This window comes from Pleurodeles waltl, chromosome 6, assembly GCF_031143425.1.
Source record: "Pleurodeles waltl isolate 20211129_DDA chromosome 6, aPleWal1.hap1.20221129, whole genome shotgun sequence".
NCBI classification, from domain to species: Eukaryota; Metazoa; Chordata; class Amphibia; order Caudata; family Salamandridae; genus Pleurodeles; species Pleurodeles waltl.
The window spans coordinates 1,665,645,663-1,665,670,067 of NC_090445.1; the positions used below are offsets into that span (position 1 = coordinate 1,665,645,663).

Genomic DNA, 24,405 nt, shown 5'->3' on the forward strand with positions numbered 1-24,405 from the left:
TTGCATTTTCAGATGCTGAACCAAAATCACAAAGGACTCTGCAGTAGTGTGCAAGGGCAAAGTTAACTTTGTCCATTTTACGCAGATCTTTCCAAATGTGCGAGTCTTCAAATCTGCACAGGGTTATTTGAAATTGTGGTTTGTACTAGTACTGTGGCCAGCCATAGAAGTCCCAGGGTGGGATTTCAGGGATCTGACACAGAGGTTGACGGGATTACTCAATTTCCATTGTGTTTCCCCACTGCCCCTCAAGGCACAGCAGGGAAATACAAATCCCTGCAGTCATTATCGCTCAATCACTTGCGCAAGGACAACGGGCTGCGGGGACAGGGCATATTTTTTAAATAAGGTATATCACACAGACTTGAGTCCTTTGTACCCTTTCATGAAGTACAACGTGCCCTAAGTTAATCAAACTATGCAGACACGATTTAAAAAACACTGTCCTCCAGAAACTACCCTTTTCTTGACACGCTAGGTGACTGCCTAGTATTGCCTTAATTAAGCAAAGGCCCTGCCCAGTGTTCAAAATCAAGGGGACAACTCTTTTATGTCACTTGAAGGTATACATTGATATTTTTACACAGTATGGCTTCAAGAGGGAATTTCTTTAGGACAAGTAGTTCTCACTGACAGGACCTTGGGACCCTTTACTGTGAGGGTTCCAAGAGACTAGCAAAACCAGCCCTGGAGTAAAATGCTGGACCAGAAATTCAAGGGGCTCAGTGGGCTAATGCATCTACTCTAAGGATCTGTGTTTGACCCTATGTTCGCAGGTTCAAATAGTGGGAGGTCCATTCAGCCTTTCATCCTTCCATGGTCGTTAATATGAGTGCCTTTAACCCACGGGTGCCTTGGACGTAACGGTTATGTCCTGGGCAGCACCGCTCGGGTTATGTCCAAGTAGGGGCCAATGGGGGAATCACTTCCCCTTCCACCCCCACTCCCCCTGACCCCCCGGGGCATCTGATGATGTCAGCATGACCTCATCAAAGGCCTACCCCTCCGCGCTAGAAGCTCAGCTTGCAGCGCAGATCGGAGGAGAAATGCAAAAGCATTTCTCCTCTGATCACGTGGAGGGGCGGAGAGAGGCATCAAAAGAAAGAAAAGGCCTTTCCTTTCCTTTGATGTCTCTCTCTGCATTTCTTCTGCCGGATCAACTAAACACCAGGTAGTTTGTTTTTTGTTGTTGTTATTGAATAATGGGAGCAGCCCCTTGGGCAAGGGCCGCTTCCCAGGAGGGCATTGGTTTTTAGGCCATTTCTGCCCCCCCGGGGGCAGATCAGCCTATTATAATTAGGCCGATCTGCCCCCAGGGGGCAGAAACCGCTAGACAGCAGGGATATATATATATTTTTTTAAATATGTGTGGAGTGACCTCTTAGGCAAGGGTCGCTCCCCTGGGGGCAAATCATCTTTAGGCCATTTCAGCCCCCCTTGGGGGCAGATCAGCCTAATTTTATTAGGCCAATCTGCCCCCCTTGGGGGCAGAAACTACTAGACACCAGGGATTTTTATATTTTGCTGTGGAAATAGAAAACGGACTCGACCTGATTACGGTCAATCATGAAAATAGACACGGGGCAACCAAATAGGTATTATTGGAGGCCATGTTGGAGTAGCTGAATTTAGTGCTAACTGGTTGGTACCGAGGATATGTTGTAAAACACACACTGGTAAATGCAAAAATAGAGGGAACTGTCCTCTTGTAAAGAAACACATTGGTAGAGGAAAATTAGTACCTGTCCATAACTATGGTCAGTTGTATATCGCTACAATAAAAGTAGTGGGGATGGAAAAAGAAAAAGGACAGTCACTTGGAGAACACTAACAGCCATGTGAGAATAACTGTCTCCATTATCACCGATACATGTAATGCGTAGCCTAATAGGCAGTTGGTTGAAGAGATCCGTAGAGACCTCTAAAATACCTCTATAACAGTGGGGCCTGTCATATAACAGGTCTTTAGAGACCATGGACTTCAAAGGAAGTCTAGGGACTGTATATAACTAGTCAGATTGTTAAAACAGTAGTTAGTATGGGGTTATCCTGATTCAGTTCGCGTAAGGAAAAATCGCAAGGTTCGTCCACTACGTCAGGGAGGAACTAAAGGGATAGTGTCACCCATGGTATGTCATAGTTCAAACCATTGGTATTGGTATGAAGTTTGAATACCCAACGTTGTTCGAGTCTGAACAGTGAGTATGAAGAGTCGTTGATGAATCTGGGGGATTCCAAGACCACCCAACGTAAGTCGTCTGGGCTGTTAGGTGTCTCTAGGAAGTGGGCACATAATTTTGTGGTGACATGTCCCCAACCTAATGTTGCTCCTATGTTCATTGATCCGTATTTTGACGGGTCTGGAGGTCATCCCAAGATATCGTAGACCACAAGGACATGTAATCATATAAACACAATTCTTTGTGTTACAATTAGTGTGTTTAGTCAGGTGCCATTGAACTATTGGTTCCAATTCAAGGGTCTTGACATGACTGGTCAAAGGGCAAACATTACAGTGTCCACAAGGATAATGGCCCCTCACAGGGGTAAGATTCCAAAGAGTCGATTGTGACTGTGCAGTAATTTTGGGACAGGTATGTATTATCAAGTCCTTGATATTTTGTGATCGTTTACATGCAAAAAGAGGTCTAGGGATAGAATTGCCCCCACTTGTGAGGGATATATATATATTTTTTTTAATATGTGTGGAGTGACCTCTTAGGCAAGGGTCGCTCCCCTGGGGGCAAATCATCTTTAGGCCATTTCAGCCCCCCTTGGGGGCAGATCAGCCTAATTTTATTAGGCCAATCTGCCCCCAAGGGGGGCAGAAACTACTAGACACCAGGGATTTTTATTTTTTTGCGTCAATTACACACAGGGGGAGCAACCCCTTAGGCAATGGTTGCTCCCCTTGGGGGGGTGGAATTTATTTTGGGCTATTTCTGCTCCTCTTGGGGGCAGATCGGCCTATTTTTGGAAGGTCCATCTGCCCCCAAGGGGGGCAGAAAGCCCACCAGAGACCAGGGAAGATTTTTATTTCAAAATAAGAAGGTGGGGGTATGGCCATACCCCACCCCAAATAAATGGGTCCAAAGTTGTTCTGCCCACCAGTGGGCACCCCCCCCCCGATCCACAGGCTGGGGGGGGGGGGTGAGAAACTCTACTAGATGCCAGGGAATTTTAAAAAAAACAAAAAATAGTGGGGTGGTCGCTACCAACCAGTATGGACCTGGTTATTCCCCCACCCCAACTGAAGGGGGTAACAGTCTTTCAGCTCTCCCCTGCACACTAAAACATCTTATCCCACGGCAAGCAAGAGGACATTTGATCATTTTGGGTTTTGGTTTTACATTTGGGCCATGAGAGCTTGGCTAACTCACAAAATCTTCCCACTTGGAATGGTGAGGGCTGCACTTTTTAGACTTTGGGATGCTGCCATGTAGAATAATCCACAAGACATAGACACACCTGAAAACTAAACATCTGGGTGATTCCAGGGTGGTGTGCTTCACAGGCACCCTCACCATTTTCTTACCCACAATGCCCTGCAAACCTCCAACTTTGCTGGAAATCAGACATTTTTCCCACATTTTTGTGATGGAACCTTCCGGAATCTGCAGGAATCCACAAAATTCCTACCACCCAGCATTGTCTCATCTATACCGATAAAAATTCTGCTGCACTTGTCAGCCTAAAAATGTTTTTTTTCAAACTGCCCTTTTGGACCCGCTTTGGTTCTCCCTCAATTTCGACATGTTTTTGGCTCTTCCCTGTCACAGGCACTTGGCCCACCTACACAAGTGAGATATCATTTTTACCAGAAGACTGAGGGAAACGTTGGGTGGTAGGAAATTTGTCCCAGTGCGGTGATCCCACACAGAAATGTTGGAAAAAAGTGTTTTTTTTTAGCTAAATTTGAGGTTTGCTGAGGATTCTGGGTAAGAACACACTGGGGGATCCACGCAAGTCACACTTCCCTGTATTCCCTCGGGTGTCTAGTTTTCAGAAATGTTTGGGTTTGTTAGGTTTCCCTATATGTTTGCTGAGCCCAGGAACAAAAACGCAGGTCCCCACCCCCGCAAAAACAGGTAGTTTAATATTTGATCATTTTGATGTGTCCACATAATGTTTTGGGGCATTTCCTTTCATGGACACTAGGCCTACCCACACAAGTGAGGTACCATTTTTATCGGGGGACTTGGGGGAACGCTGGGTGGAAGGAAATTTGTGGTTCCTCTCAGATTCCAGAACTTTCTGTCACCAAAATGTGAGGGAAAAATGTTTTTGGCCAAATGTTGAGGTTTGAAAAGGATTCTGGGTAACAGAACCTGGTGAGAGCCCACAAGTCATCCCATCTTGGATACCCCTAGGTGTCTAGTTTTCACAAATGCACAGGATTGGTAGGTTTTCCTAGGTGCCGGCTGAGCTCGAGGCCAAAACCGACAGCTAGGCACTTTCCAAAAAACGCGTCCGTTTTCTTTGGAAAAATGTGATGTGTCCATGTTGTGTTTCCTGTCGTGGGCATTAGGCCTACCCATGCAAGTGAGGTACCATTTTTATCGGGAGACTTGGGGGAACACAGAATAGCAGAACAAGTGTTATTGCCCCTAGTGTTTCTCTACATTTTTTCCTTGCAAATGTAAGACAGTGTGTAAAAAAGACATCTAGTCGAGAAATGCCCTGTAATTCACATGCTAGTATGGGGACCCCAGAATCCAGAGATGTGCAAATAACCACTGCTTCTCAACACCTTATCTCGTGCCCATTTTGGAAATACAAAGGTTTTCTTGATACCTATTTTTCACTCTTTATATTTCACCAAATTAATTGCTGTATACCCGGTATAGCATTAAAACCCATTGCAAGGTGCAGCTCATTTATTGGCTCTGGGTACCTAGGGTTCTTGATGAACCTACAAGCCCTATACATCCCCACAACTAGAAGAGTCCAGCAAACATAACAGTATATTGCTTTCAAAAATCTGACATCGCAGTAAAAAGATACAGAGTAAAACGTGAAGAAAAATGACTGTTTTTTTCACCTCAATTTCAATATTTTTTTATTTCAGCTGTTAATTCTGTATGAAAACCTTGTAGGATCTATACAAACGACCCCTTGCGGAATTCAGAATTTTGTCTACTTTTCAGAAATGATTAGCTTTCCAGGATCCAGTATTGGTTTCATACCCATTTCTGTCACTAACTGGAAGGAGGCTAAAAGCACAAAAATAGGGTGTGCCCCAGTAAAATGCCAACATTGTGTTGAAAAATGTGGTTTTCTGATTCAAGTCTGTTTGTTCCTGGAAGCTAGGACCCTGGTGATTTTACCACCGCAAACCCTTTGTTTATGCCATTTTCAGGGACAAACACACAAGCCTTCTTCTGCAGCCCGTTTTTTCCTAATTTTTTTTTTTTTAAACAAACTTTTTGCTGTATTTTGGCTAATTTCTTAGTCTCCTTTAGTGGAACCCACAAACTCTGGGCACCTGTAGAATCCCTAGGATGTTGGAAAAAAAGGACACAAATTTGGTGTGGGTAGCTTATGCGGACAAAAAGTTATGAGGGCCTAAGCGCAAACTGCCCCAAATAGCCAAAAAAAGGCCTGGCACCTGAGGGGGAAAAGGCCTGGCAGCGAAGGGGTTAATTTGAGTACTAATAAACATCAATTATCGATGAATAGCATACAGAGAACAGCTTGGGAGTGAATACTGTACTCCTCAAATACAATTGTTGTGGTAAGAAACAGCTGGAAAGAACTCTCCCAGATACTCACAGAGGCAGGCAGGGAAAGAGTCTTTCTTTGGAGTGTGTCAAACAGGGTATTTTTAACAATAAATTAGTCATTGGTGACGACCTTTCGCCAATCTTACTGAAATGATCTGGCTCCGCAGTGACAGTTTTGCAGCGATGTGATGCCGTCCCTGTCCTGTGTGTATGCTTCGTGGCAAAAACAGTATCAGACAGTTCCATCTGATGCTGTTCCATCCATCCAGTGCAATCCATCAAAACACTCACACGGTGAAGTCCTGTCTCAGCAGTAGAGCCTTCTCTGGGATTCCACCTCCAGCCTTGTCAGGCCCTTACACCTAAAAGGAATCACCCTCCTGTATCCACTAGGTCCTGTATTTACTGTATCCTGGTTCCACTCTCTGAATGATGAGTGTTACTGGAAATTTTGACAAGTCAGATGTTTCACGTAGCAGACCTCAGGGCTCCCCCCGATGCCACCCTGAGCATCGCGACCAATCATTATGAAGAAGCATTTAGCAGAGGATCACAAATGTGCAATTGTCATGTGAGCACATGCACAGATCTACAGGCCTTTTGGACCGCAGCTCCACTGGGCTGATGCAGAATGTATGTCTCTATCCGAGCTACCAGTGGAAGCTATTTAATCTCACCACTGACCTTTTCTGCACACTTTACCTTCTGGATTTAGTTTCAAAGTAATTTCCAATCAAAGGTTACGGATTTAAGGTGTTGCTACATTGCTAAATTGTATTAAACTAGAAAATGCCTGCAGCAGGGGCTGTTAGGAGATATGTCAATGTCTATGTTTAGAGGCAGGTGAGCTCATGTGTTCTTCACTCTTACTGTTCTGGTTGGGCCTGGTGAGCAACATGCAGTCACTGCTGGGACTGAAACACCAAAAGTCCCATCACATTTTGTTTCTGGATTATCACAAATATGTTTCCACACTTCACTGTTGAGCCCAAGAAAAACACTGCATAGACTAAGGCACGCTCGCCCATAAAATGAAACTGCAAACTTTACTATCCATGCAATGCAGTTCATGTTGAGGTTAGGTGCCCTTGTGTTCTGGGGCTTCTCTGTTTCATGGTAGTTTACATAGGACTCAGATTCCACTTATCTAATCATGCACACTGCAGGCCCACTAGGCTGTCATTTTGAGTGAGTGAGAGACTAATTTATATTGTGTGCAGTATTGAAAAAAGTGTCTAAGGCCTTTATCGTGGGTGGTTGATGTCAGCTTGTTTAAGCGCCATGCCTAATAAATAATGTAAGGTGGAAAGGGGCCAGCCGACAAAGAAAATTGCTCTACACATTAGGGATTCAAGAGCCAGGTCTTTAGTTCTCTCTTGAAACCTATCTCAGAGTCTTGGCACAGACTGCTTGAGCAGCCACGACTTGTTACACTCTGCTGTGAAAACAGAGCACTGGGCTCATTTGTAAAGGAAGCATCCTCAAAACCAGCCAAAACAATGGTTCATCCACCTTTTTACAACTGGAGTCCCAGCAACAGAGCAAGATTTTCTCCCTCAGGAAGCACTATTCAGTTGGGTAAGTGGGACCTTGGTGGGTAATCCAGCAGCCACATGTGAGTGGAGGCCCAGGCGTCCACTCCCCTAGCGCAGGACTGCCTGCCATATTATGGGATAACCGCTTGCCTGGTGAGGATCTCTGTGCCTTCAGGGAAATAGATGGTGATGGAGATTGTTTTAACAAGAAAATGGTCCTGAGGCAGAGGGAGGTTTCTCAAAGTGAGTCAGAGCCACTGTGTTTTTTTCCCTGTCCAGGTCCTCCATGCGGGAGCGAATGAGGTGCTTTAGGATTTCAGGTAGGGGAATCCAATGACCTGGTAGCCCTAGGGCCACCAGGTGAAGGGTTTCCACTTTCAGTGCTGGTTGAGGCACTGTTGGTGGAGTCCCTGTGTTTCCCTCTTCTCTGAGGTGAGGATGTACAAGTATGAAGAGTGGGACATCTGCCTTGTTTAACAGATGCCCCACATCCTCGAACCTTTACATAACTATGTATTCCCAGATAGGGAGCTACATGCATCACAGTCAGAAAACTTGAGGTCTGTTCCAAGTTTCAGTCCCTGATTTGCACAGAACATTTCATCCTGCTACTGTAGAACCTCCCATGGTCACACACAGCCTAGGTGAGGGTTAGCGAGAACTGTTATCAACTGGCCAAAGGATGCCTCCCTTTACTTGGTAAACTGCAGTCTGAAACATTCTCCTAAAATGAACAAACAGAACAAAGCTCTATGGGTGAATGTGCTTGACGCCATTTTTATGCTTGGGAGAGGGATGGGATTTGTGCACATAATCAGAATTACATACTTTCAGGAGCTAATGACAATCTGCCCAAAAATCATTATGAGGAATATACCACAGACTGTCTAAATATTTTGGCTCCTGGCTACTTCCACAAAATCCTAATCCTGTTGAACGAAGCAACAATTTGCATATCTTCAAACAACTGTGGAGTTATTGTCTTCCTTGGTTAGCTAGTGTAGCTCGCACATACATCTTATGTACAGTTAACCCCTCAAATAATAGGTGTTCACATTTTTATTGACTCGCTGTCTGATCTTGGGCATTCGCTGCTGCCCTGGTTCTGTGATTCGCCAGTGTACATCAACAAACATCTCACATTTTACACAAGTGATTTTTTGATACCATCAAGGTGCCTTACTTTCTTGGGATAAACTGTCTCTTCCCTGAGGAAGCGGTTCTCGTGACAGCTTCGGTCCAGCAGTCCCCAGTCCATCCTCAGGTCCCAGGTGGTCGTGACCACCGTGCTCGCGCACGCAGCCCCGACCCACAGATAGAAGCACACGCTGGCCCCGCCGGAGGCATCTGCAAGAGATCACATCATCAGCAAGGAGGCAGGGCCCTGGCTTCCCTCTCAGCTCTTACTGGCAGCGGGTCAGGAATAACAAACGGGGTGTGCTTCAAGAAGGGATACTGAGAGGTGTCATAAATCAGCCTGACAAGGAAGCATCCTGTCTCTCCACCAGGAGCTCTCCCCGCTTCCCTTATTTATGAACAGCGTTTACAACAAACATTTTCTAATAGACAGCAGAGCCGAGAAGCAACAGAGCGAAAAGGTGATGTATAGCGCTGTACTTCATATCCATAAATGAGCAATGCAAACTAGATGAGCCCTTTTCCCTGATCTGACGGTCCTTATTGGCATCAAAGCGCCAATTTACAAAAGTTTACCAAATCACTGATGATACCCGGGTCTCCAAAAGGAAGAGATTGTTAGAGTATTGTGAAGGGCTTTGACAATATTGCTAAAGACGCGCATGTCCTTCTAAGTGACATCTCTGTTAATGCCCGGGTTTACAAGGAGATGGCGTCTGGTACTGAGCAAGGATAAGTTTCGTTTGACCATGTCATGGATGATGCCTGTGTACCACAGGGGAGAGGATGTCTGAGTATTTAAGGTGATGGGTTTTGTTGGACAGTTTCACCAATCATTCCAAATTCCTGCTAGGCAGAGAATATATAGGTATAGTACACTGATGTGTTGTGATTAACAATATCATTAATGATGTCTAAGTACCAGAAGGGAGAGGATGCTTGGGCACTTCACAGTGATGAGGCTGTTTGACCATGACGCTTATGATGCCCGGGTACCACAGGGGAGAGGATGTCTGGTCCTTCACAGTAAAGGGTTTTGTTGGACAACATCACCAATGATATCAAATTCTACAAGGGGGAAGATGAGTAGAAATTGCACATTGATACCTTTGACTGATAATGCCACTGATGATGTGTGGGTACCACAAGGGAGACGGTGTTTGTCTTCTTCACAGTGATGTGTTTTGTTTGACAATATCGCTAATGATGCCCAAGTACCAGAAGGGAGAGGATACTTGGGTGCTTCACAGCGATTTGGTTGTTTGAACGTGTCGCTGGTGATAACTGGGTACCACAAGGGAGAGGCTGTCTGGGTAGTGATGGGTTTTACTGGACAGTAACACTAAAAATGTCCAGCTCCCCTCATGATATAATGTGTAGATTTGTACTGTGACAGGTCTGATTTGTCAATTATCAGTAATGTTGCCCAAATCCCACATGAAGGTGATATTTACATATTGTACAGTGAAGTGGTTCATTTGATAATATGACTGAGGATGCAGAGGTCCACCAGGAAGGTAATGTCTGGGTACTCTAGGGGGATGGGTTTTCTTTTGTCACGAATCATCACTGAACATATTGGAGAATTGACATTTACAGCCCAACAGAAACCACATTAATTCGCTGTTCTCTGGTTTGGGGAACGTGCATGGACTGACATTTGGGGGATACAGAGGTGACATGCTGTGCCAAGGTAATCTGTGACGGGAGAGATGACGTTCGGATCGTCACTGGGTTCCATCCCAGGGAGTAGAAGGGTGAGAGGTCAGGGGGTGCAGACACAGGTCCCATAACCTCTTGACCTTCCCTGTAGTCTGGCGTTACACAAAGGCTGGCTCGATATCTCGGGGGACAGTCCTCTACAACTGTGCTTTCATTTACACAACCTAGTCTGTCCTGGGAATTGTAGAGTTGGTTGATATCATTGAATCCAAAAGAAATAAAGTTGGTGATTACGGTGGTTGCTGAAAGGAGTTCCTGGACTGGAGTACAGCATCGCCAGTGACATGGAGGTATCCGAAATTCCATCTCTGGTCCCCACACTCCCATCCCCAGCAAACGGGAAACATCCTGAACAACCCGTTGCGAACTATGCGGTTGTTTCCCACGCAAGCGTAACCACACTTGCCAGAACAACGTATGGCTTTTTCTCTGCCTTAACCACGCATGTACTGAACTACGCACATGCGTGGTTAAGGCAGGGAAAAAGGCAGAGTGGATCGGGAGAGGGCGCGGTCAGGTATGTGGGGTTGGGGCGGGGATAGGGGGTAGGTTTTAGGGGTGGGGGTGGATAAAGGGCTTGGGGTGGGGTGGGTGGTTGGGCTATTTTTTTTAGGGGCGGGGTGGGGGGTTTTGGGACTTTTTTTTCATGGGTAGGTCTTAGGGTGGGGCGTTGTGCATGGTTGGGGGTAGTTTTTAGGGGGGTGGATAAAGGGCTTGGGGTGGGGGCTGGGCTATTTTGTTTTAGGGGCGGGGACCGGGGTAGTTTTGTTTTTAGGGGGGAGGGCTCTGGGTAGTTTTGTTTTTAGGGTGGGTGGGGGGATGGTTGTTTTCAGGTTGGGTGGGGGGGTCAGGGAAGGTTTTAGGGCTCACGGGGGTGGGGGGTGTCGGGGTTGTTCAGTTTTTAAGGGCAGGGTGGGGTGTTGAGGTAGTTTTGTTTTTAGGGGTGGGGGTGGGGGATCGGGGTAGTTTTGTTCTTAAGGGCCGGCGGGGGTAGGGCTAGTTTTGTTTTTAGGGCGGGTAGGGCGGTCAGAAAAGGTTTTAGGGCTCAGGGTGGGTGGGTGGTGTCGGGGTAGTTTTGTTTTTAGGGGCGGGGTGGGGGGTCGGGCTAGTTTTGTTTTTAGGGGCGGGTGGGGGTTAGGGGTAGTTTTGTTTTTAGGGGTGGGGGGGTCGGGGGAGTTTTTTTTTTTGGGCCATGGGGGGGGTCGGTTGTTTATAGGGCGGGTGGAGGGGGCTGGGAAGGTTTTAGGGCTCAGGGTGGGTGGGGGGGTGTTGGGGTAGTTCAGTTTTTAGGGCTGGGGTGGTTGGGGTAGTTTTGTTTTTAGGGCGGGGGTCAGGCTAGTTTTGTTTTTAGGATGGGTTGGGGTAGTTTTGTTTTACGGACAGAGTGAGGGGTCGGGGTAGTTTTGTTTTTATGGCGGGTGGGGGTTTGGGGTAGTTTAAGTATTAGGGGTGGGGTAGTTTTGGGCCTTAGGGCGGTTGGGCAGTCAGGGTAGTTTTGTTTTTAGGGCCGGTGGGGGTCAGGGTAGTTGAAGTATTAGGGGTGGGGTACTTTTGGGCCTTAGGGCGGGTGAGGGGGTGGCATGATAGAACCACGCATGCCTTTCGAACACATGCCTTTACTAGACATGCTTTTCCAGCGAAAAATCTTGTAAAGACATGTGTGGTAAAGTCATGCGTGGAAGGAATGCAGTCATGGTCCGACCACGTTGTTAAGGCATGGGTGGTTCCCACATGTGTTGTTCCATCATATAACTCCAGCAAACAACTTGCTGTTAAGAGACGTTAGACCAGGAACTTGGCCACATCACAATAAAAAAAACAAAAATAGTTTGTCTTTACCCTCTAGGGTAAAAGGTCCGGCAAATCAAGAAGAAATCTCCAGTAACTCCTTGAGCCCTGGGAGGAGGAAATTACTTTTGTCACGTCTGCATCCTTGAAGATAAGGATTATGCCTCAGGTTTCCTCCCATGGGGATTACACAATGTAACAAAAGGAGAGTTTGGAAGGAGTCCCTTTTTATCAATAGTCACTGTACACCCCATGGAAGGTAATCCTTGGGATAACCATGGTGTCCAGGACTCCAGGACACCACAGGCATCATCGAGATACTCATCTTGGGAGGTCTAATAGCATTTTTCACAGAAAATATTTCCTTCTAAATTCTGCTCAGCTTTGCTGTTCAAGGTGCATCCTATTGTTCCGGGTCCCCAGTGAACGATAGCTTCCTGAGCACCTGGCCTTGTCTAGTTAAATACAGGGTCACCTGCATGGAGGCTGAGGTTGTGGGGGTGTGGCTTGTGGAGCCAACATCGTGGGTGCTTGGTAGAGGAGCTCCGTAGCGCTACTCACTTCTTCTGTAAATTACGGGCGATCCATAAGTTGATCTTTATCATCGGTGGCGCTGAGAGACCGTTGGGGGACCGAGCCACTGGAATCCGGCACGCATTTTCCCCACACGGTTGCTGGGGACCGAGGCGCCCCTCGGAGACGGTGCGGCCTGGGAGGCAAAATGGCGCACTAAGCGCGGAGCGGCTCAACGGCGCCATCGGGACCGCATAGCTAGGGACCACCAGACTAGACCCAGGCGGATTCCATTTGCGGTGAGGTGCAGCACAGCTGATCCGGGCATAGAGCTGGAGGGCCGACTCAGACGCACTGAGTGTCACTCTCGTGGGGAGTATCGGGCGGGGCTACGGACTGCGCTGGGACTGCAGGGGGGGGTCCCTGCCAAGGAGGGAGGAAGCAGGGGGTTCTCTGAAGAGCTTGAGCCTCTCAGAGCAGACACACTGGCAGAGGGACGATTGTAGGCGTGTTGAGCTGCCGGACCCGTGGCAGCGCCACCCTCAGCAGACGGGTTGCCGAGCAGGAGATATATGACCAGGGCTGACAGTGGCTCATTCGCCTGTTGCTGCGGCCCTGACCCGCTCTGCCACACGGTTGTGCACTTGCGGAATTGAGGCACTGGACTGCATGATGCAATCTTTGGATGTGTCCCACTGAACGAACACGACTTACAGCGGCTGCGTGCGTTGGGGCCCCCGGGCTCCGTAGGCGAGCTGGATGTGCTGCCTTTAGAGAGATGGACTCTGGACGGTGCTTTAGTTAATCACTCTTGGTGGAGGTGCGCCATCTATATCTTTATCTTTGGCAAGTGGAGTGTGTTATCGGTGGGACGGGCCTCCTAACGCTGTGGCCCCGTAAAAGGTCCTGCGCTGCGGCCCCCCGGCACAGACGAGAAAGGGCGGAACCTATTGCACCAACTCATCGGCTTGTGGACGGCACTGCACTGTGGGCTTTGGGTCGCCAGCAGACGGGAGGGCAGCTGCCGGCAACGCAGCATCGAGGGTCCCCACCACAGTCAACGACAGCCATGGCTAATCCAGAGCACCCCAGTGCCCTGGAGGACAAACTAGACGTAGTGCTGTTGGCCATTGACAGCACATGTTCCTCACTAGAGTCCAAAATAGACACAGTGTCATCGGACTTGGGTCTACTGCACGCAGATCATAGAAAACTGGCAGACAGGGTGACTGGTGGAACAAACTGTTTTTTTTCCATTGAACGAGCGCATAGAGTGCCGGGCCGGCACCCCTGGCGGGTGCTGCCCCACGGCCGATGGTGATACGTTTCCTTCACTACCGCAATAGGGACCTGGTGTTAAAAGAGACCCGCTCACTGGCAGAGGTACGGGGGACAGCGCCAAAGTGATGTTTTTCCCCAACTACACGATTGCAGTGCAAAAGCAACACAATAATTTCCTGGCAGTGAAGCAACGCCTCCGGGATCTGGGATTGGCGTATTCGATCCTATTTCCAGCCAGACTCCGTGTGGTAGCTTCTGGCACCATGCACTTCTTTGCTACACCTCTTGAGGCATGCACTGGATTGAGAACCCAGACAGTGGTGCCTCCCACCGGGGTGGTCAGAGCTGCCAGGGAGCGGCGGCTCTCGGCAGAGCCAAAGGGGGTAGCGCAGGATGAAGACTCATCCAGGTGTGGGCCTTCCTGCAGTCCCAGATTTGGAGCAGAGAATTCGGGAGCGGTGCAGTGCTGTGCAGCGGGCGGCGGCGCTCTCCAGTGCAGAGTGTGGCTCCAGTCCGGGCACTCCGGGCTCCATGTCCTCAGATAGAGAGAGCTCTGTCGTTACTTGGCCGTCTGTCCAAAGCCCCCATGACCCTCCGGATATAACCCCACAGACGTCAGACACTATCATCTAACTTTACCTGTTGTTAAACTCATGTCCTTTTCCATACAAGTACAACTGTTGCGATGTAGAATACTCCTTATGTGGTCGTGAGCACTGGTTTATCTGTTAAGTGGCATACAGTGCGGTCCCTCTGTAACTACATGCTGTGAGCTCTCAACTGGTCACACCTGTTGTGAGGCCAACTATCTTTGCCTTAGTTGTTACTATTTGGTTTGGGTGGCCACTTGTTCTAGTGTGCCCCTCTCTTGGTATTCACTATGTTACTGTTGCACTGTTGATTGTTGTTACCTACCTATTTACCTGTGCGACGCTAGGCACATTATGGCGTTACCTACTAAACGTTGCTCTGCTTCCTCACGTGCGCCATTGACACTCCCAGCTACATGGCACATATGCGCAGCTCCTCCTCCTGTTCTTCCCCTGCATGATGATGCATGTTAATGTTATAACATGGAATATCCATGGCATGCCCACCCCAGCATGCCGATACGCTATATACTCCTACTTGAAACTCTGTAATGCCCATATTTCTTTATTGCAAGATCACACCTAACAAGTTCAGAGGCAGATGCGCTGAGAAGAAAATGGCGAGGGCAGGTATATTCCATGTATTACTCAGCCTATATGCGGGAAGTCATGATATGGGTTCGACCAGCAGTCCCGTTCGATCTAATGTAGCAAGTCACTGATGCTGATGGCCGATATGTGTTTATTCGTGGTAGGCTGAACGGCAGGCATGTTCTCCTTGGTAGTATCTATGCTCCAAATGTAGATCAAACCCCCTTTTTCAATATGCTCAACCGGTTGCTGGCACAATGGAGCGTTGCTCCCTGGTTAATTGGAGGGGATTTTAATTGTGTATTAGACCCATATCTGGATAGGTCATTTCCACCATTGGAGCGCACCACCGTTATATCCAATGCCTGCGGTCTAGTGACCTGGCTCCACCACTGGCAGCTAACGGATGTTTGGCGACATTATAGTGCTGCAGCACAGGTGTATTCCTTTTATTTGGCCACTCATGGCTTACATGTCCGACTTGACAGGCTACTCTGCACGGCCGGCCTGATACTGGCAGTCGTACACACTGAATATCTGGGCAGTATTTATTCCGATCACAACCCTCAATACCTTCAGCTAGACTGGGATGGGACTGCCCAGTTCCCTGTCCCCACGTGGAAGATGCAGCCTTCAACATTAGAGGATGCGGCGTTCCAGAAGTCAATAGGCCAGCAGATTACTAGCTACTTTGAACTGAATGCAGACACAGGACACATTTAAGGCAGCGCAGCGGGGTCACTCCATAGGGTTTAATGTTGGTGTGCGCAGGCAGCTGGGTTGGGAGGCATCTTTAATAGAAAGGCAGCTGCTGCAGCACGAGTCAGAAGTGATACGGAACCCCAGTGCCTTACCTCATCTGCAGGCTGTGCGTAAAACTAATTCTGAACTCCTTCAACTATTGAGATGCCTCAATTACATGGCACACTCAGCCAACGTACATGCCAAAGCCGATAGAGCTGGAGCTTTGGTCGCCCGTTGATACGCCAGGAGACTTCTCCTGGAGAGGTACTATCTATTCGACCACAGACATACGCTCAAGATTAAATTCATGCAGCATTTCACACTCATTATAGGTCTCTATATGACACTAACCTCTGTCGTTCTTTCAATAACATTGAGCTATTCCTTGCAGAGATACATCTGCCCCGAATCACGGCTGAGCAGTGTTCGGAGCTGGACGGTCCTCCTTTGCTATCTGAGATACAGGAAGCTATCTGTTCTCTGGCAAATGGTAAGACACCTGGCCCAGATGGCTACCGGCCGAATTCTATAAGGCATGCTCAACCCAATCAGCGCCTAAATTGCTTACTTTATATGAAGAGGCCATAGAATCGGTATGCTTACCACACATGTTAAGGGATGCCACCCTAGTCTTCCTCCTGAAACCGCACAAATACCCGACCAGTCTACACTCCTTTCGGCCATTGGCACTCCTAAATACGGATCATAAATTATTAGCCAAAGTTGTCGCAATGAGACACTATAATGAATGAAAGACAATTGGCATGGATGTGCAGGGACGGTTTCCTGAGCGCCTATGAGTTGTATAACTATCTTACTGCATATTGGAGACCTAGCGGACTTCCCCGGCAATATAATACCATTGTTCAACACTCATGCGAAGGTGTCTGGCTTGAGGGTAAACTGGGCCAAGTCCTGTGTTTTCCCATTGTCGCCCAATGTGTCCGACCCGGGCCTCACTCCTATAGCAGCTGGTCTCACGTGGCAACCCAACACATTTAGATACCTTGGCGTACAGGTATATCACACTGAATCCGAAATATTTGATGGGAACCTGATGAGTGCTGTGTCAGGCTTACGCCGTCAAATGACGTTCTGGAAGACGTTACCACTGACAGTCATTGGCAGGTTGGCCCTTGTTAAGATGATAGTGCTGCCTAGACTATTGTATTATTTTGTGAACCTACCTCTATACATGCCGGCCTCCTTCTTCCGATCCATGGAGCATGATGTGCGTAATTTAATTTGGAACAAATCCCACTGTAGAGTAGCCCTCTATAAGCTTTATCGCCCACTAACCTTGGGAGGTCTTTCGCTGCCGAATTTTGAGCACAATTACTTGGCTGCGCAGCTACAGTGGGTGGCCCATTGGTTCTCTTCGAGACAGCTAGCAGACACAGCCACTGATCGACCAGCGTGGTCATGATGTAAACTACTTCATTTATTTCATCCCTGTGCTAGGTCTGCAGAGCTGGCACCCCTATTACTGAAATTAGCCTATTGTTGCTTTCGTAGATGCTGCTACCTCACAAGGGGTATTATTCCCCACGCACCAGCCATACCACTCTTAGGGACACCCCGTGGTGCATATGTCACATCGGCTGCAGAACTCGCTGACTGGCATGCAGTGGAAATATACACCCTAGGTGATCTTTACACAGATGGTACCCTCCATACCCATAACACACTGAGGGAGACTGCTGGACTGGGTCCAGGCACTTTTCTTCTGTATGGCTCCCTCAGGCAGGCCATGCAGCTTGCATGGGGCGACATCACGGTGGAACCCCAGACACACTATACACTGCAGTATATGCATGTCTTTGGAGAAGGGAGGCATATAGTACAGTGGTTAGCGGATTCTCTACGGCTGCATACACCCGGACCACTTGTGGCTCTCCGGGTGCGTTGGAAGGGTGACAGGAGGAGGCTTTTCACAGACAAGGTATGGGTAACCATATTGGAAACTCCCACATATGTCCCACTTAATATGCGATTTCGACTCATGCAATATTATCTTACTCAAAGAACTTATCTTACACTGGAAAAAAGTAACAGATATTTTGCCCGAACAGACGTCACTTGCCCACACTGTCAAAGCCTAGGAGCAGACTTTCTGCATACGATGTGGTCGTGCCCCACTCTGAGCCATTACTGGTCCTCAATCCTAGCGCACTTAATGCATTGCGTAGACCGGCCCTTACTACTGACATGGGAAATGTGCATCCTGGGCTTGTTTCCTAGGGGTAAGAAGCTGAAGGCCACGTCCCGCTTTTTGGACTTAGGACTCGTGGTAGCCAAACGCTTTATAACCCGCACATGGCGGTCTCCTGAGCCACCGACATATGAAGCATGGGCATATTCCTTCTCTGTTTGGGCGGGAGCAGAAGACACAGCTCTCTGGCGTGAAGATGCACAGGGGCTACGCAAGTATCCCCTCGCAGCGCAATGGGAGCTCATGTTAGTGGATCTTTCCACTACACTGGTGCCTGCACTTGATCGGCTTTGATTCTTCTGTTGCAGGTAATGGTGATCGGTGACAGTATTTATCCAGTTTAAACATGTTACATGCCTATATATATGAATGAGCCAGATGGACTCTCACTCCAGGTTGTAGGACACTATAATGAATGAAAGCCAATTGGCATGGATGTGCAGGGACGGTTTCCTGAGCGCCTATGAGTTGTATAACAATTTTACTAAATTCTGAAATGTAGGTACATGGAGCTGCGTTGCCTGCGTTTTTCTTCCCCATATGTTTACTGTTGTATATTAAAGTTGTTTGCAAATGTGTGAGACTCATGTCTCTTTACTATGCACTATGTCATATGTTACACTATAAATGCAATAAAGACATTTTTTTTTAAATGGAGGCTGAGGTTGTGGCATTACGGTCAGAGCTACCGCCTTCAGGGCTGGGGGAACCAGGTTCGAATTTCGGCATCCGCTCAACATCCTGTGATTCTGGGCAAATCACTTAATCTCCCTGTGGCCACAATTCGGTGCCTTGAAACCCTTACGGGTGATTTGCCGTGCCTAACAAATCCTGGACCCACGTGGTCAAGGTGTGATCAGTCACAACTCACTCTTGATAAACACTGGATAACAGTGGCTTGTCCATGTACATGTTGCTTTGCTTTGCCTATTTATGCATTACATAGCCCCTTCATGTTGCACTCCATGCTGTGTGTAGATCGAGCTGGTGCTAACCTGTACATCAGCAAGGACACTTCCTAGTCAGTTTGATAGTTTCAGATAAGATCCATGCTGGTTGCAGATCTAACAGGTCCTCTGGCATGTATCAATCCGAAAAGAATCACATTCACAAGGTAGCTGGGTTCATGTTTCCTAAAGTGTATTTACAAGGTCTGTTGCACAACAGGGTAAATGTAAGAAAAGCACCTATGGCTCTGCCGAATGCTGTGTACAGCACATATTCAGGGTACAAATACACACTCCTGTATTTTGTCATCTCCATGCTAGTGGTTCACACACATACCAATAAGGTAACATCTACTGTCCAAGCTCCCTCCCAGAGGGGGTCATTTCATACATCCCTGATTTCAGTGTAGTTCCCAGAGGTATCACACACTTACCCTGGGTGGTATTGCAACAGTGAGTCTCCATCTAATTGTGCAAACGGGTGTTAGCTCGATCCCCCCTTTGTTCCTCTCAGGTTTACCTAAATATTGTGATTTACCTATGCTTCTCAACAGAGAACACAAGGCATGTAGCAATGACTCTGCAAAGAAAGCCTCTTAGGAGTCTCACCTTTCTGCTCAGTATCTCATTCAGGGGATTAGTAGCCTTCAGTGGTCACCCCTTGCAAGTGAACTACTCACTGTCTACAAAAGGAACTCTGTGTCCGGGTTCTACGACTCCTCTCTGTGCTCTGCCCATTCCTATGCTTAATAAAAATGCACTAGTAGACACTCAGAGCTTCAGAGAACCTGCTCTTTGGTGGCACCAGAAGACTAGCTGGCTGGTCCTCCACGTCTTGGCACTAGAAAGGCAGCAGAACAATCAGCAGATCATGCTGAGCATGCCAGGGTGGGGGGCGACTTAAGTGCTGCCTGGATTTGACATGTGCAGTAGGCATCTGAGAAGCAGCAAGAAGGCAAAAGAGATGCTCTCAAAGGCAGAACTGTTTCCAGGGCTCCAGGTGGTCACTCTGGAAGTACAAAAAAGGTGTACACTGTTCCAAATGGAAAAATATAATCACTAGGGGAACATTAAAGTTCAGGAGCAAGAGCCCTCACACATCCGAGAGGATGTCATGCTTCATCATCGGGTAGCTCCTCGTCAGACCGGTGCTGCAATGTCTGACGGGCTCCCCGTAAGGGGGCTCTTTGCCGGAGATCTTTTAGGTAGCAGCCGTGGTAGCGGACACTGCAAGACCTGGTGTTGCGGTCAGGCGCTAATCCTGGCAGGAGAGTGAAAGCTAAAATTGGTTCCCAGTCTTAATAGGAGCGAGTCTATTTAATTAATCAATGGAATAAGACCGGGACCAAGATTAAAAACAGAAGGAAAGTGTAAAATGAGGAATAATGCTCAACCACTTTCTGCATGGTGCTGGAGCTTAAGGAGATTATCGTCGGGCTCCTAGGACATGGTCAACATGTTTCCCGTACAGTGGTCTAACAAGATCCTATGACGCTTCTTCAGGACCAATACATAATAAGACTTCTCCTGTCTATATTACCAAAAGTTTGCAAAAATGTCAAACAAATCATATAGTCACTTACATTGAAGTTCACTAATTGTCAGAAACCTCTAACGGTCGCCCATCCCTTGGTACATGGGGGGCCCCTTGGGAAGTAGCATGCCGAAAGCGGTCACTATTTGGGCATGACGGCAGTATGCAGGGGAACCTACCCTGACATGCTCTCCCGAAAGGTCACTCTGGAAGGCCTGACGTGAGCTTAGGCAAACCTCCAGGTCCCTACTTCCTCCTCTGATTGGCTGACCTTTCAGATAGTCAATGAGAGGAGGAGGTTGGGCCTGGCACCTACACAGAGAGTGAGGCAGAATGTTTGCGCGCATGCATCCTTGTTTCAACGTCTCCCTCAATCCTGACCTGCCCTCTGAGCCTCAAGGCCTTCTTGACACTTGCCGTACTGTAGTGCTGGTGTGGGTGTTCTCGGGGCTTATGAGGAAGATCCTTCTGGCCCAAACCGTGGGAAATTACAGCACCACATGGCTGTGGGACCCAAACCTGCAGCTCTGTCAATCTTGCAGCTCCCTCGTTCCATCACTTGCGCCTGAAGCATCCTCTCCTGCCACCTGCCCGTGAAACCCCCAAAAAGGTAGAGGACTCCACGGATAAGATATCATTGCCACCACAATTGGGAAGGGCTGATGAAGAGGGACAAGAACAGTGACAGTGAATGTTTGAGAGTGTGAAAGTCTGTGTGAGCATGCACACTTGCCTGAGTGTGGTCCTACAGTCATAGCTGACGCAGATTCTTGACCCCTACCTCTGTAAATGTTGACAAGCCACCAGGTCTACGTGAGTGTTTCACTGTTTGATAGACTCCCAAGCACAAAAAGGCAGCCAATCAGATGACACCTTGCCCCTAAGACATCCAAGAATTCATTACCTCATCAGTTCTAACATCATCCTCCCTGAAAGGAATACTTTATAGCTTCCTATCAATGCCTAGAAACAGTTAATTGCCCAGCGCTTGGCTAGCAATGTGTCTGCTTCAGTCCAATAACTCTCATATACACACTCAAACATGTCTGTAGGAAGGATGGATCTAGAAACATAAAAGTAGGACAACATTCTTCTGGTAGTAGATATCTGTCTGCGATACCTCTCAAGCACCAGTGTGACTAGGTTAGTTTACTTTCTGCCTGCTATTCCTTCAGCCCACCCAGGTTCACCTTTGTCACCGGAGCACAGGATGGCCAGAGCGACCATGATGAAAACTGTGGCATATTTTGCAGCATTAGCCAGATGTGGGAACCGACTCCCGCTGTCATGATATCTTCTCAGGCACTGGGCAAAGCGCAGCCAGGGTGGAATGCACTGGATCAAGCCGATCACGCCTGAAGAACGAGACCCCACACTTCCTGTGCCTGAAAGTAAGATAAACAACGTCACTGTGGGTTTTCAGTGGACACTCCACGAAGACCCAGTCTTAGAAACAAACCGGGCTCCTTTACTTTCCACATCCTTTCCAGATCAATGAAGAAATGTATTAGGTTCCAGGGGGATCTGATAATAACAGTTTTGAGAAGTTTTGATATAGAAAACTTAACCACGGAAGCACAATAATTACATTCTCTTGTTTCTCCTACAAATGTGAAATGTAGTGTGTTTATTGTAAATGACATAGGAGCCAACAAAATTATTTCACATTAATCACCTACAGAAACTCACACACATCCCACGCATACACAGAACCAGATCAGCGGGCGAGCATCATTCTCCAACATCGCTCCTGAACCCTGGCAGGACCTCCCACTCCACAGCAGAGCAACCGCCTCACTTCTTGAATTTCGCAAGAAGCTGAAGACCTGGCTTTTCAATTAACCATCAAACACAAAATGCCCCTTTTTTATTTTGCGGGCTGGGGGGGAGGAGAAAGGCATATAGAGCAATGGTTTGTGCTTTCCCAAACTTGTACTCACACACAAAAAACAAACATGCCCTTGCAATAAAAAAAAAGCATTGGGAGGAGAAAGGGGAATGTTTGCTCTGCTCTGAGCAGGCGTTAAAATGATGCTACGATTGCTTTCAATGGGCCTCTAGGTGCTTTGCAGGATTAGCGCAATAATTTTTTACACTAGTCTGGCAAGGCACCAAACTAGCGACCAAAATTATGACGTTAGTTCCCCTAACTACTGCAATCGTGCACCTTATTTTAAATATGGTGCACACATAGTGGCATTAGGGGGGCGCTAAGGGGCACAAGAAAAGTGGCACTGCATTAAGTGCAGCACCACTTTTCATAAATCTGCCCATAGTTCTGCTGCAATGCTTTTGCTAAGACACTTGGGCCCATATTTATTCTTTTTTAGCGCCGCATTTGCATCATTTTTTGACGCAAAAGCAGCGCAAACTTACAAAATACAATTGTATTTTGTAAGTTTGCGCCGCTTTTGCGTTAAAAAGCGGCGCAAATGCGGCGGTAAAAAAGTATAAATGAGCCTTTCTGTTGTACGTGGTAGCAAGGTATGCAAACTAAGATGGGCACGCAGGGCCATGCCAGTAATAATCCTTGCGCTCTCAAACAGTTAGTTACATTAAAAGAAGGGCCTGTTTTACGCACGCTTTTATTACGGTTGGATGCTGACCAGTTAGAAACCATATCAATAAAATCAACGCCCTTCCTGAACCATATCCTGAATGTTACTGAATGACCGAGCGAAGGAACAGACTGAAGCAAGTGATCACAAAAGCCCAAAGTAAGGTTTCATTTTTTGCTTCTGACTTTCTTTTTTCTCTCACAGTCTCATGTCTGATCGCCCCCTTGTTTTTCTTCTTTTTCCACCCTTCTTCCTTTTTTTCCAATCTTTCTTACAATTTCTCTTTATATATTTCTTACTCTCCTTCATTATTTTGCTCTCTGTTTCCATTTTCTTGATATGGTTTCTTCCACATTGTTATCTTTATCTCTTTCACTTATTTCTTTTCTTTTTTCCTTCCATCTGTCTTTTCTTCTTTATTCCATCATTTCCTCCACCTGATTTCCCTTCATTCTTTTTGTTTCTCTTTTCAGATATTTCTTCTTTATTTTTTCATTTTTTTCTTTTTATCGTCATCTCTTCCTTCCTCTTTTTCTTTCTCTCACACTTGCTCTTCATATTCTCCTTTCACTTCTGTTTTGTAGTCCAATTTTCATTATTTCTTCTGCATTCTTTTGCCCGGTCACTGTGTGACTTCTTTGGAACAACTTGGACACCATCCCTCAAATGTCATGCCGTGCTCATATTACCCTCTAATTTCTGCTCAAAGACAAGAAGGACATAAATAGAAATTAAATCAATCGATGTGACATAATGGCAATAGCACAAAGGGAAACACGCTTTCCCCGCACCTGCTATTGAGGGGCCCTCGTTTCTGGCTTTCCTGATCACTTTACCAGGGGGGCACTTGAAATGTTGGAGAACTGGCCAATTGCCCATTTGCCGGGGACATCTTAAGGAATGTTCGGGCCCTGGGCCAAACGCATTTTGGGGGACTATGTTGGAAACAGTTTTGAATTAATGATCCAATTTCAGCTCTGTCATGCCCTCTTTGGCCAGGTCACTGACAGTGCACAGGCAGACTGGTCCAAATTCTAAATGTGTTTACATCTATTATTCAGGGACAGTGGCATATGTTTTCAATATTGCAACACAGCAGCAGCAGCTCACTCAAATTGTAAATAACGTCTGTAACACCCCTCCCACTTCTCATGTGTGAGCTCCTGTTTTGATCTAAAAGGTACTTTTTTGATGGATGTTGCATAAAAAATAAACACAGCACTTATCGGCAAAATGTCTGTAATAGACTCTCCATATTAACCACATTAAAATAAATTAAAGAAAACAGGTATTTCAAACAATCTGTTTAAGAATTATTCAGGGTCCTCAGGGCAAGACTCTGCAGAACAGAGCTGGCTCTATCACGGGGCCCTCTGAAAGGTTGGGGCCCTGGGCCAAAGCCCACATTGCCCATGCCTTAAAAAGTGTCTGCACTCTGCCCATGACATGAAACATCTATGATGTCCTATGTTAATCCTTCTTCACACAGCAGGCAACCCTTGGAAATCCAGAGCACCTGGTACTGCGAGG

The 24,405-nt window shown here is 47.2% G+C and overlaps 1 protein-coding gene across 1 annotated transcript in view; it reads right to left on the reverse strand.

The window, feature by feature from the left end:
• Positions 1–24,405, reverse strand: part of LOC138301807 (xenotropic and polytropic retrovirus receptor 1 homolog) — a 151,645-nt gene that overhangs the window by 37,521 nt on the left and 89,719 nt on the right. Inside the window, exons 9-10 of the mRNA XM_069242307.1 lie at positions 21,508–21,702; positions 8,442–8,605 (exon numbers count right to left, since the gene is read on the reverse strand). Coding sequence (XP_069098408.1) covers positions 8,442–8,605; positions 21,508–21,702 — 359 coding nt within the window. The remainder of the gene's footprint in view (positions 1–8,441; positions 8,606–21,507; positions 21,703–24,405) is intronic.